This window comes from Gavialis gangeticus, unplaced genomic scaffold (genome assembly GCF_001723915.1).
Source record: "Gavialis gangeticus isolate Ggan-Ray unplaced genomic scaffold, GavGan_comp1, whole genome shotgun sequence".
NCBI lineage: Eukaryota > Metazoa > Chordata > Crocodylia > Gavialidae > Gavialis > Gavialis gangeticus.
Window position 1 is genome coordinate 151,540,011 of NW_017728992.1, and position 14,003 is coordinate 151,554,013.

Sequence of the window (14,003 nt, forward strand, 5' to 3'; positions counted from 1 at the left end):
CCTGAAACCTCTAAGTGGGTTCTCCAGTCCTTTTGAAGTGCTGTTTTCCTTCCATTCTAATGAATAGTTCATGCCGTCTATCTTCCTTCCACTGCAAGGATAGAACAGTTACTATAGCAACTCCAATAGTTACATATTTACTTATAGCAAGTATGGTTCTTTAGTCATTGGCTGCATAGATCCATGCTCTGAGTGATACATGCACTTCAGCGTGTTTGGAACTTTCTAGATCAGAGGTAGGCAATGTTTTTTGGCCAGGGTGCTGAAAAAACCACAATGTCTACCTTAGAGGGTGCCAGAATGCCAGCATGCCAGAAAAAAAATGAGGGCGGGAGGAGGGTACATGGCAGGACGCACTGCATATTAGTATATTTAATAATCATAAATGTTGGCTTTGTTGTGTATTCCTTTTTTGTTGAGCATGTTGCAATGAAAGAGAGTGAAAAAAGAGACAAATAAGAGAAAGAGGAGAGAGAGAAAGAAAAAAGGAGAGCAGAGAGAGAACCAGACACACGCACACACACAGAGAACCAGAACACACCCAGAGCAGACACATGCACACACACATCCAGAACCAGACACACAGAACCAGATGCGCAGGTGCATGGAGCCAGGCTCCTGGGCCACTGGACAAAGTCCGACCCAACAATGCCCTGGTCCCACCAGAGCCCCTGTGGTTCCCCAGGGAGCCAGCCCTCGGGCTTGCAGTGCAGCTAGCTGAGGCCCCAGCCTGGAGCCTGCCCATCAGCCCAACCACCCACCCACCCCGCACAGCTAAGCCTGCAAAAGATGCTGTGGTCCTGGCAAGGGGCAGTGCCAACCTCACCCTGGTGGAGGGGCTAGGCCAGGGCTAGGCTTGGAGTGGGTGGGAGTCAGGTGGGCTCAGCTGTATGCCCTGCTGCAGGCAGCCTGGACTCTGTGGTTGGCAGCAGCTACCAGAATCTGGGCTGGCTGCAGCCAGGAGGCTGCAAGCAGCTGCTCTAGGCTCTGGCATCAGCTCCATACTAGTGGGTGCGTGCACATCTTGGAGTGGATGGTGGGAATAGGGTAGTTACGGTGTGGGGTCCTGCTGGAGGGCTGTGATTTCCCCAAGGCACCCTTCCTGTGCCAAGTTGGTCCAAAGGGCACCCTCGGGCTATAACATAAATTCTAACCTCCTGGCTATAACATTATTCAAGCCACACCAGGGGTGCTCCGTCCCTCACCAGTCATGGGGCTGTACCTGCAGTCAGGCTTCTTCCCTTTGCTTGCTCTGGGAGAGCCCTTTCCCCCTTGGCTGCTGGCAGAGAACTGCTGCCCTGGCTTCAGCCCTGGGGTTTAGATAACCAGCAGCTGGAGCTCCTCACTCACTGCTAGGGCTCTTTCCCTAGCAGTTTCCCCTCTTTAAGAGGAGCAGGGCACCTAAGTGCTCTGCGACACACCTCCCTCCTTAAGACCCAGAGTCACCAGGATGAGTCTTCACTCTTGTCCCTCTTTCATCCTTTTTCTTGGTCCTCTTAAGTTTTTGTTCTTGCTCACCAACAATTCAGATACATAGAAGCGGAGGTTTTCAGGCACCTCCTGCTCGCCTTTTCCCCAAGGCGCACCATGTGGGATTTCGTGGGAGTTGCCCCACCATGGGTAGTCCCCCCACGTTAGCCAGACTTGGTAGGCTGAACTCTCAGTTGGTGGAGCTCCTTGCCTTCTAGGGTCTACCCTCTCTTCCTATGCTACTCTCCTGAGTGAGGGGAAGCTTTCCCCCACTCCCATAAAAACTGAGCCCTGTTGTGGTCTGGCTCAAATCTTCTCACTCCTCCCTAGGGAGTTCTTGCCTACTTTTTGGGGGGTTTTCTCCCCCTCACATCTGACTCATCTATATTCAACCCCTGTATACCCTGGTCTCTTTCCTAAGGCAGATCATGGGGTTTCTCACTTCCCTATGGCTCTCTGGAGATCCCAAATCCTTCCCCAGATCTCCCACTGTCTCCTGAATGCCTTCTGAGTATATTCTTCCTTCCAGAACTCTATCTTCCCCTGGCCAGTGGGTCTTCCCTCAGGTCCCTTATAAATCTTTACATAAGCTACACCCCCAACTTTTGCTTCAATAATTTTTCTCAACGTCCACCACTTGATCTGCCCAGGGATATTCCTTACATAAATCTGAGGTCTCTTATCAGGCTTTTGTCCCCCTTTGGGTGGTCATTCCCTCCTCCTCATCTCTGGCCCCTTGGCCCACCTTTCTTTTCTGGGCTCAACTGATCCCCTTTTTATGGGGTCTGTCTCTGACCCATATTGCCCCAGGCCCCGGGCCACCTGTGAGCAGTCCTGGCAAATTGAGAGGCAGGTCTCACTCCTTGGACTAGCCTGTTCACCCTTCCCTGCCGTCCCTACATCTGTCAGGCCTACTTCCCCTGGCTGCCCCTGACTTGGCACTGCAATTCCTCCCTTGGCTTGTAGTCTGAATAGTTTCCCCGGCTGATGTCTTAGGCGACTCATCTCATTTGCGTGATGCTCCACCCATTGGTCCCATCTCTTATTCCAGCATTGCAGGAGTGCTGGCAGGGCCTCTTCTTGCAAGGCTGTAGGCTTCGCCCCTACCGATCCCTCTTCTGGATTGCTTCTTTCCGGTTGCCCTGGTTTGGCCTCCTTTCTTGGATCCTCCGGGCCTCGGTATCCAGGGAACTTCACTTGCTCTGGAGGTTTCCAGCCCCTTAGCTGTGTGGTCATTAGTTGCGCCTCCACTTCCCTCAGGGACCCTTTCACTACTTCCATCTCCTGGTGCTGCTCTAGGCATTCAGACTTAACTGTAATCACACTTTCCATTAGTTGGACTCCTAGCGTCTCCAGCCTCTCTTGTGTCATGTCTGCAAACTTCACCGCTTGAGCCTTCTGTCCTACTTCTGCCTGTGTTGCTATACTTGGTACCACTGGCACCTCTGACTCCCCAGGATCTTGGCCTTTTGTAGCTGTCTGACTGCTAGCCACCCATAGTGTTTTATTTTCTGCCTCCAATGCCTGAATCTGCTGCCTTAAGGTTTGCATTTGAAGCTGTGACTGCTCCCTCTCTGTACTAGTCACTGCCTCTTTAGCTGAGCTGTCTTCTAGAAAGGTTTTAAGGATCTGTACCTGTTCTCCAAGGTGGTCTTTTACTGCCTCCGCAGTCTGTAACTGGAACCATAACCCATCGTTCTCCCTCTCCCTGGCCTCTAACTCCCTTTCAAGAGACAAGTTTCAATTGTGCAGCGCCTCGTGCTTTGTCATGTGAGCTTTTACCTTTCCCATCTCCTGCGCGACCACCTTGCCAGTATCTTCTGCTTGGGTCTGGCTTGTAAGCAGTTTGTCCCGCAGCTCCTGTGCTAGGTATTGTGCATGGATGCACTTCTGCTGCCAGTCCTCCAATTCATCTTGCAACCCCTCTAGTCGGTCCTCCTAGCTACAGATTTCTTTCTGTAGGATGCCTATTAGGCTTCTTGACACCTCCAACTTCTTTCACATCTCCTTCTGTTCTCCCACCTGGGTTGTGCAGGCTTCAGGAGACGGTAGTATGTTGCTACCGTCCACACTGTCATCTCCCTCTGCATCTGCTGCAGCTTTTCTTCCCTCTCCCAGCTCTTCTGGGCTTCATTCGTGATAAGCTGTTTTAGTGCATGAGTTCTCTCAGCTTCTGCCACTATCAAGCACCTGATTTCTTTGGAGCCTCATTCCTTTTTCCCTGCTTGTACCCACTGTTCTAACCCAGCTGCCTTTGCCTCCACTTGTGCTTTGTGAGCCTTTGCCACTTCTAATTCCCATTTTAACCAGGCCGTTTTTTCCTCCAACTCATCCACCCGCAATAGCCAGGTGAAATTCTCTTGTCTCAGGCCCTCTATGTCCTCTGCCATAGCTAGCCTGGTCTTACTCCCTTACTGGTTGGGGCCCTAAAGCTTCTCCTTGTACAGTCTCTGGTGGCGGTGACTTCCTACTCTGCCCCCCTTTCAGGCCTGTGGTGCCGCTGCCTTCCTATAAATCTCTCTCCGTTCCTGTTTTAGCCCACAGGTTTGTCTCCCTAATTAGGGACACAGGGTTCCTCCCCATGCACAGCCTTACTTTCCCAGTCAATGCACCAATTTGTCACAGTGCGGGGTCCTGCTGGAGGGCTGTGATCTCCCCAAGGCCCCCTTCCCATGTCAAGTTGGCCCAAAGGGCACCCTCAATTCTCACCCACCACACCTTTGGTGATAAAATATATAAGGGGAGGCTGCCTTCACGTCCTCTTGGACAAGGCTTGCTGTAATATCTGACCCTGCGGACCCCAGGCTCCTTTGTGGGTCCCGTTCTGTAATGGGTGTTTCAGGGCACCCTAGCCTTATGGCCTATGCGTGGCTCCAACCACCCCTTTACCACACCCCAAGCCTCGCAGATGGAACCAACATTGTTCGGTCTGGGCTTTGTTATAATTTGGGCCCTGTGACAAGGAGCCTTTCTATTGGTGACTCTGCCCTCCTGAAATGGGCCAACCGCCTGCTTACTTGTCTGCCACACCTTAATCGTAATTGATTGATTGATTGATTGATGTAATTAGCGGGAGGCTGCCCATTTTACACGCCCCAGTGCCAGGGGGTGCTATCTGTGGCTCCTTTTTCCTCCCCTACAACACAGCCCAAGCCTTGCAGATGGTACTGACATGGTTTTGACCTGGGCCCTGTTGTGATTTGGCCCTCTCCTTGCCTTCTCTCAGGGGTTTCTCACTGCCCCCCTTGCTCTGGGACTTCTCACCACCCCCCTTGCTCTGGGACTTCTCACCGCCCCCCTTTGCTCTGGGGCTTCTTGTTCCTCATGGCCCTCTCTCCGGCTTCCTCACTGCCCCTTTGCTCTGGGGATCCTTACTGCCCACTATTGATATGGTATACTTGCTTCTTTTTCTTCTTATCCATCTGGTACACCTCATAGTCCATGGGCCCCACTTGGCGCACGACTTCGTAGGGTCCCTGCCACCAGGCAAGCAGCTTGCTCTCACTGTCTGGTAGTAGAACCAACACACAGTCCCCCACGTCAAATCTCCTTTCCTGGGTGCCTCGGTTGTAATGCCTCACTTGCTGTTGCTAGGCCTCTGAGATTTTCCACCACCATGTTCCGGGCTGCTTCAAGGCGTTCCCGGAGTTGGATCACATACTGGACGAAGTTCTGGTCTCTATTCTGCTGTTCCTCCCAACTCTCCTTAATTAGGTCCAGAATCCCCCTTGGTTGCTGGCCGTACAATAACTCAAAAGGTGAAAACCCAGTCGAGGCCTGGGGTCCCTCCCTTACCTCAAATAGCAAAGGTGGTATCATTTTGTCCCAATTCTGTGGGCTCTTCGCCACAAACTTTTTTAGCATTTGCTTCAATGTCTGATTGAAGCATTCCATGAGCCCATTCATTTGGGGATGGTATACAGTTGTCCTCAGATGTTTGATCCCCAAAGCTTTACTCACTCCTTTGAACATGTGTGATGTAAAGTTCATCCCTTGATCCGTCAGTAGTTCCTTAGGGAGCCCTACTCGGGAGAATATTTTCAACTGTTCATTCGCCACCTTTGGCACAGACGCTGTCCGCATCAGTACCGCTTCCAGGTACCTAGTTGCATAATCTAATAGGACTAGTATATACTGGTTCCCAGTGCTACTCCGGGGAAGTGGCCCCACAATGTCCACTGCTACCCTCTCAAAGACATCCTCTACCAGAGGCATCGAAATTAAAGGAGGCTTTGGGAGTGTCCTTGGGTTTACTTTTTGGCAGATGGGGCACAAAGCGCAATATCTTGCGACTTCCCACATCAGTCCTGGCCAATAAAACCTTGCCCGAATGCGTGCTTCCGTTTTGTCCTGGCCCAGATGCCCTCCCATGGGGAGCTCATGAGCCACCTTCAATAAGGCCCGTCAATACCGCTGAGGGACCAACAGCTGAGCAATCTCCCCTCCTTCTGTTTTCCCCTGCTCAATCCAGTATAGGAGGCCATTTCGTACCTCAAACCTTGGGGTTGTCCTCATCAGTTCCAGTCTCAGTACCTCATCATTTCTTCAAGTGAGGTGTTCCTGCAGCATCCGCCGAAAGTCCATCTCCTGACTCTGCTCCAACTGAAAATGCTCATCTTCCCATGAATGGGTGACGTCAAAACCCCCCGCAGCTTCCTTGCGCCTCATGCCAACTATCTCCTTCAGCAACTCGGGCCAGTCGCAGCCCAGTACTACTGGATAGGGTAAGTGTTCTGCGACCCCCACCAGCATCCAGCGGGTCTTGTTGCCTACTCGCAGAGTGACCCTCACCCTGTTGAAAACAAGGGTGTTCCCCGTACCAACTCTGCACCCTTGCATGATCTACTATTTCCCTCTCCCTTGCCGGTAGTATGTTGCTCCGCACTGCCGTCTACTGTGAGCCCGAGTCCAGTATAGCTACTACTCTTTTTCCCTCTATTGTTACTTCCGTTAACAGTGCAGGTGGCTTATCTCCCACCTCGGGGTTGACTAGGGCTCCATAGCTGCACAGTACTACCTGCATCATTGGCCGGGGTCGGGTACTTTCGATCACGGCGGCTAACAGGGTCTGTTGCCTTATGGCTTGGTCCAGTAGGCCTTGCACCGTTTGATATATTTGATCCAAAGCTTGTTCCCCTGACTCCGGGCCAGGGGTTAGCGTCTGCTCTTGTTGCTTTCTCCGCATGGACCCAAGGGCTCTCTTCTTTATACAGAGAAACCAGCTTCTTATGATGCATGTTGCCGTATAAAATTTTCCTGACCAATGCACCATTGTGACAAGGAATATCGCTACTGGAGCCTTTCTATTGGTGACTCCACCCTCCTCTTATGGGCCAACCGCCTGCGTACTTTCCTGCCACGCCTTAATCGTAATTGATTGATTGATTGATGTAATTAGCAGGAGGCTGCCCACTTTACACGACCCAGTGCCAGAGGGGTGCTATCTGCAGCTCCTTTTTCCTCCCCTACACCGCAGCCCAAGCCTTGCAGATGGTACTGACGTGGTTTTGACCTGGGCCCTGTTGTGATTTGGCCCTCTCCTTGTCTTCTCTCAGGGGCTTCTCACTGCATCCCCTTTGCTCTGGGCTTCTTACTGCCCCCCTTGCACCCCAAATGCTATGCCCTTTCTGGCGCCAGGGTCCCCATGCTACCGTGGAGCCTCTATGAGGCCTCCTCCAATCCCTAATAGCCTCACTGGGTCCTGCAGTCAAAACAGCGAACACAAAAACACAAAGCCCCCAGGCTATAAAATAAAAAGCTAAACTGTCCAGCCAAACAACATTCAATCTCTTCCAGGAAAATACTCCAACCCATAGAAGTAATCAGGGGATGCTCATGCAGTTGAGCTTCTCCCCTCCGCCTGCACTGGCCGAGCTCCCCCTCCCTTGGCCGCCAGAGGGGAACTGCCCTCCTGGCCTCACACCTGGGGCTTAAGAAGGGCCAGGCCCTGCCCCTTTCTGTCAGCTGGCTCCCCAGCGGTTGTCCTAGGAACCAGCACCTGTGACTCTGGCTGCCCTGGTAACTGGCAGCTAAGCCTTCCCCTTCTTGCCACTAGGGGCCTCTCCTGAGCTGTTTCTGCTCTCAGGCACAGGGCACCTGGGTGCTCTGCGACACACCTTCCCCACTTTAATTCCAGACTCACTGAGCTGAGTCTTCATTCTCACGCAAGTGCTCCATCCATCTGGGGCTCCCCTCTCGGCCCTTTCCCAGGCACCCAGCAATTCAGGTACCAGAGGCAGAGGTTTTCAGGCCCCTCCTACTCGCCTTTTCCCCAAGGCACACTGTGTGGGATTTGTTGGGAGTTACCCGCCACAGGTAGTCCCCCGACACTAGCTGACCTTGGTAGGGTGCCACTTAGACCCATTTTCTTTCTACATTTTAAGTGTTCGGGTGGATGGTTCTGGGCAGGTCATACCTCTCTGACGGAGGCAGCGGGTGCATCACTGCAGTTGTTGGGAGTCTGCCTCCCTGTCATCCCTCTATTTTTCTCCCTTATCTGGTGTCCCCCTGTTCTTCCTGGCCCCACTTCTTCCTTGTATTGTCTCGAGAAAAAATCTGCATTTACGTTTTGAGTTCCAGGGTGATTCTTTACCTCAAAACAATACGGCTGCAGACTAAGGGCCCACCTCATCAGCCTTGTATTATCCATCTTCATACTCTGCAGCCAGTGCAGGGACACATGGTCAGTGATCAAGGTGAATCACCGTCCTAACAAGTAATATCATAGTGTCTCAATAGCCCACTTAATTGCCAGACACTCCTTCTCCACCTTGGCATAATTCTATTCCGGTGGGTGTAACTTTCTACTTATGTAGGCTATAAGATGTTCTTCTTCTCCTTCTTTCTGTACCAACACGGCTCTGATAACCACCTCTGATGCATTGGTCTGCACCAGGAAAGGTTTATTGAAATCCAGAGAATACAAGAGTGGTTGTAGGCAAAGCGCATCTTTCACCGCTCAGAATGCCTTTTCTGCCTCCGGTGTCCATTCCACTTTGGTTGGAGCCCCTGCTTTTATCATGTCCGTCAATAGTATGACTACATCCGCAAAGTGAGGTATAAACTTTCTATAATAACCGGCCAACCCCAAGAAAGCCTGCACTCGCTTTTTAGTATGGGGTGCTTGATATTTCCGCAACCCCAGATATTGCATTTCCATTTTTCCTGCCGTACATTTCTTTGGGTTGGCTGTCAGCCCGGCCCTTCTTAAATCTTGCAGTACTGCTGTCAGGGCGGTGAGGTGTTCAGCCCAGCCCTCAGTGTATATGACAATGTCATCAATGTATGCTGTGGCATAACCCCCGTGGGGGGCCAAGATTCTGTCCATTAGACGCTGGAACGTGGCCGCAGCTCCATGCAACCCAAAAGGCATTCGCCAAAATTGAAAAAGACCCCATGGAGTGGCGAATGCTGTCTTTTCCTGATCTTTGGGGATGACTGGAACCTGCCAGTAACCTTTGGTCAGGTCTAACATGGAAATGTAGTGAGTTTGCCCAATGCTCTCCACCAGTTCATCCACTTGGGGCATCAGATAGGTGGTATCATTTTGTTCCAATTCTGTGGGTTCCTCACCACAAACTTCTTTAGCATTTGCTTCAACATTTGAATGAAGCATTCCACGAGCCCGCTCATTTGGGGATGGTATACAGTTGTCCTCAGATGTTTGATCCCCAAAGCTTTACTCACTCCTTTGAACACACCTGTGACTCTGGCTGCCCTGGTAACTGGCAGCTAAGCCTCCCCCTTCTTGTCACTAGGGGCCTCTCCCAAGTTGTTTCTGCTCTCACCTGAGTGCTCTGCGACAGGCCCCTTGTCCTCCCTGGGCTCTCTGCAGCCCTGTCTCACTCTGTGCCCTCACTGGCGCTTGGGCTCTCCGCAGCCCTGTCTGGCTCTGTGCCTTCCTGGAGCTCGGGCTTTCCGTGGCCCTGTCTCACACTGTGCCCTCTCTGGTGCCAGGGTTGGCACACCCCCAATGCTGCGTCCTCTCTGGTGCCATGGTCGGTGCACCCCCAAAGCTGCGCCCTCTCTGGCACCAGGGTTGGTGCACCCCCAATGCTGTGCCCTCTCTGGTGCCGGGGTCGGTGCACCCCCAATGCTGCACCCTCTCTGGTGCCAGGGTCCCCACACTGCCATGGGTCCCCTATGAGGCCTTCTCCATCCCTGCAGCTGGAGCTCCTCACTCACTGCTAGGTCTCTTTCCCTAGCAGTTTCCCCTCTTTAAAAGGAGCAGGGCACCTAAGTGCTGTGTGAAAAGGGTCTGAGGCAGCACAGCCCTCCCACTGTCTGCTGTGAGGTGCATGTGCAGTCACCACCAGCATAGAGCTGATGCTGGGGCTGTGGAGCCCAGAGCAGCTGTTTGCAGCCTGTCTGCTGCCTCCTGCAGCTGCCCAGAGCCCAGGATGGCTACAAACAGCAGCGCTGGGCTCCACAGCCCAGTCTTTAGCTCTGTGCCAGCAGTTGGGAAGAGGCTGGGGTTGCATTGCCTCAGGCCCCTCCCCCACTGTCCGCTCTGAGGTGCTCATGCACCTGCCAGTATGGACCTAATGCCAGAGCCTGGAGCAGGTGTTTTCAGCCTCTTGGCTGCAACTGACCCAGGCTCTGGGTAGCTGTTGCCAACCACGGAGCCCAGGCTGCTTGCAGCAGGGCTTGAAGCTGCCCAGCCGCCTGCTGGGAGCAGCTCAGGGTTTATGGATGGCAGCAGATGCCTAGATCCCATGCTGGTGGTGGTGTGCTGAGCAAAATGGCCTCGTGTGCCATTCTCAGCACATATGTTGGGGGTTGCTGACCCCTGTTCTAGATAGTAATGTTTACTAAAGAAGTATATCCCCACATACCCCTCTAACCAGAAATTACAGTAGATGCAAACTTTAACCAAAATTGTTTCTTTCAAAATCAAAATTAATTGGCTGAAACAAGAATACATGATGCTGTAGCTTTTCTGCTCTAGTCTGGGGGTAGACCTGATACAGAAAAACCTAATACAGTTTCTGACACTGAAGAAATGCCCAATAAACACCCAATAAATATCCCAATGCAAAGAAACTAAACATAACTGAAGGTCACCCAATACCACTTAGTCACGTTGTAAAGGTTCATACGGCACGTCTAGATATTTATTTCCTTCAAAGGAAGGTTCAAAGTGTTACTCAGCGTCTTCTGCTAAGAAGATTTAATAACAAAATACATTTCTTGCACAATAGGGAAACAATCCCTGGTTGACCTCTGAAGACAGCTTTTAGGGAAGCAGAACTAGCAGATTAAATAACCCACTGAGCATAGTTTGGGTGGTTCTCAACCTTGAATTTTTATTAGGGAATGGTGACAAATCCATTGGTCTTGGGCTTTCTTGAGTATTGACTCCACCTGAGTATTGTTTGTTGATGCTGAAGTGATTGTACCAAAGGCAGACTTTGAGGCTAAGCCTGTTGGAGGGTTGGTCATGGGAGCTTGCAAGCATCTTGTAACTACAATAAGGATCTGGAACTTGAATCATGATGTTAGGGTGACCACATTTAGATTTTGAGAAGCACTGAATTTGTAACTAAATAAAGGCTTTAATCTGTGTCTCAGCAAAAGCTGCTGGTCACAAGGCAAAATGATATATTAAAACTAACTTTGCAAATGCTTAAGTAAGCAGTTTTCTAACAATGAGATAGCGTGCAGTATGCATGACTAATTGTGTAAGAAGAACACAATGCAGCCCACCAAATACCGTCAAGTAATAAAGCAGAAGTACGGCCTTGGAGATGGTGCTGAAATGAGCAAAGAATCAGAAAGAACCAGCAAGAAACCGCAACTGACTGAGAGAAGACAGAGTCAAAGTCTTACTCATGTGCTCTTAGCAGAGAGGCATGTAAATGAAAGAAATGCATAGGCAATTCAATGCTAATGAAGTAAACAGTAAACAGAGGCTGACCTTGAGATGGAAGGAGAAATGGGTGGAACTGAAAGAGAAGTGAGGGTGGAGTGAATGTTAATGAGTATGAACCAAGGTGTATAAAATGTGAAAAGAACTAATGTTCAGGGCAGGTACTCAGTTAGTTGGTTTTTTGGGACTTGGCCCAAAGCTGTCTCCATTTTAAATAAAGCTGTTGTGAGCAATGTGTGGTGGTGTTTGCTCCCTGCTTGCTCTGGCTAATGAGTAACAGGATCCATGAGCAATTGGATTGTCATCTCCCTAGTCGTTGGGTGCTGCATGGAGTCAGGGTCTAACACATGACATTTTTAATAATAATCATATCAGCTCAAAGGATAAGCAAGGTTAAGGTTTTTGGTAGAAGGGCCTCATATTTTTCACATTAACAAAATGATTCTGATGACTCACCAAAAATGTATACCCACAGTGGTTTAGACATGGATTTGAACCAATACATAAACACTTAGTAGTATTTTCCCCTATGTCTCATCCAGCTCCAAAGGAAATAACAGTCAATGCTGATGGTGTCTGGAGAATACTATCTTATTGCCTCAGAAGACAAAGCATCTTCACAAATCTCCACTACTGTCTGTGGTGTTTAGAACCAAATCCAAAGAGTAATCAGTTTGCAAAGACATTCTGCATTAGGATGTCCTGCTATAACAGTAAGTGGAGTCCTCCAGTTTGCATGAAATATTATTTCATCCAATCACAATAGTGGCAGAATGCCTTAGCATAGTCCTTGTAGCTGAAATATTCAGAGCAGCTATTTGGAGCTTGGTTCATATATTCACCAATTACTAAAGGTGTCAGCTTTTGGATTTGATGCTTGGTTAGGCTGATCTGCCTTACTTTTATTGCTTGGATAAAATGTCTAGCTCCCATTTCTTTATGGAGTTGTAGTGTTCCACCAACTATGTGGAAGCAAGATTAGTTTGGTAAAATATCTTTTATTGAACCAATTATCTAGTACAATAGTATCTGATAAAAGATATTACTAAAATAATCTTCCTTTCTATGGTACACTACACTAAACTATTTAGTGCAAATATAATAAAGCATAGATATACCATAAGAAGAACAGGATAGGGGAACTGCAAACAGCACATGACCCTAACCAATTCTTTTGATAAAAAGATTCTAATATTCTGCACACACAATGCACAGCCATCTAGAGAGATCCATGTGTACAGATACAGCAGGTGTGATTCTTCAAGTTGGAGGAAAAGCAAGGGTAACATTGGACCCCTGCTAAACCATATGGGACAACTGATGCCCAGGAAAAAGCCAACCTGCTTAATAGGTATTTTACATTGGTTTTTCACCAGCCCCAAGGGATGGGCCTGCTCAGTACAGTACAGGACGGCCAGGGTGAGAGAGAATTGTTACCTTTCATGCATGTGAAGGAACACCTTGAGAGGGTGGACACCTTCAAGTCAGCTGGCCCAGATGGTTTACACCCCAGGGTACTTAAGGAGCTGGCAGGCATCATAGCTCAGCCACTGGCACAGATCTTTGAGAATTCGTGACACTCAGCCAAAGTCCCCAAAGATTGGAGGAAGGGCAATGTGATGCCTATCTTCAAGAAAGGGAGGAAAGTACAACTGGGTAACTACAGGCCCATCAGCCTGACCTCTATCCTGGGGAAGATCTCGGAAAAAATTATCAGAGAGACCATTCTTGATAAACTGGCTGATGGCAACATCCTGAGGGATAGCCAGAACGGGTTTATTGCAGTTAGGTCTTGCCTGACCAATCTCATCTCCTTCTATGACAAGGTGACATATCACCTGGACAAGGGAGACGAGATTGATGTCATTTATCTTGATTTTAAAAAAGCTTTCGATCTGGTATCCCATGATCATCTCATAGAAAAACTGGTCAACTGTGGCCTTGGCTACATCACAGTCTGATGGCTGGGGGATTGGCTCTGAGGTCGGACCCAGAGGGTGGTAGTTGATAGAAATCAATCATTGTGGTGTGCTGTGACCAGTGGGGTTCCCCCGAGGCTCCATCTTTGGTCCTCTACTCTTCAGTATCTTTATTAATGATGTGGACACTGGTATCAGAAATGGACTGGCCAAGTTTGCCGACGACACCAAACTTTGAGGTAAAGCGTCCACACCCGAGGACAGGATCGTGATCCAGGCCAACCTTGATAGGCTCAGAAAATGGGCAGACAAAAGCCTGATAGCATTCAACACCGAAAAATGCAAAGTTCTCCACCTTGGGAAGAAAAACCCGCAGCTTGCTTATAGGATTGGCAGTGGTACGCTTGCTATCACCACAGCTGAAAGGAACTTGGGGGTTATGACTGACCACAAGATGAATATGAGCCACCAGTGTGATGTTGCAGGTGGTAAAGCAAGCAAAAGGCTAGCTTGAATCCATAGATGTTTCTCAAGTAAATCCCAGGATGTCATCCTCCCGCTGTACTCGGCCTTGGTGAGGCCACAGCTGGAGTACTGCATCCAGGTCTGGGCCCCACAATTTAAAAAGGACGTGGAGAAGCTTGAGAGAGTCCAGAGGAGAGCCACGTGCATGAGCAGAGGTCAAGAGAATAGGTCTTATGAAGAGAGGCTGAGAGCCATGGGACTCTTCAGCTTGGAAAAACACA

The 14,003-nt window shown here is 49.9% G+C and overlaps 1 protein-coding gene across 1 annotated transcript in view; it reads right to left on the reverse strand.

Annotated features, from left to right (window-relative positions):
* Positions 1-3,860, reverse strand: part of TMEM64 (transmembrane protein 64) — a 66,847-nt gene extending 62,987 nt beyond the window's left edge. The window contains exons 1-2 of the mRNA XM_019519321.1: positions 3,715-3,860; positions 2,578-3,193 (exon numbers count right to left, since the gene is read on the reverse strand). Coding sequence (XP_019374866.1) covers positions 2,578-3,193; positions 3,715-3,860 — 762 coding nt within the window. The remainder of the gene's footprint in view (positions 1-2,577; positions 3,194-3,714) is intronic.
* Positions 3,861-14,003: the final 10,143 nt, after the last annotated feature.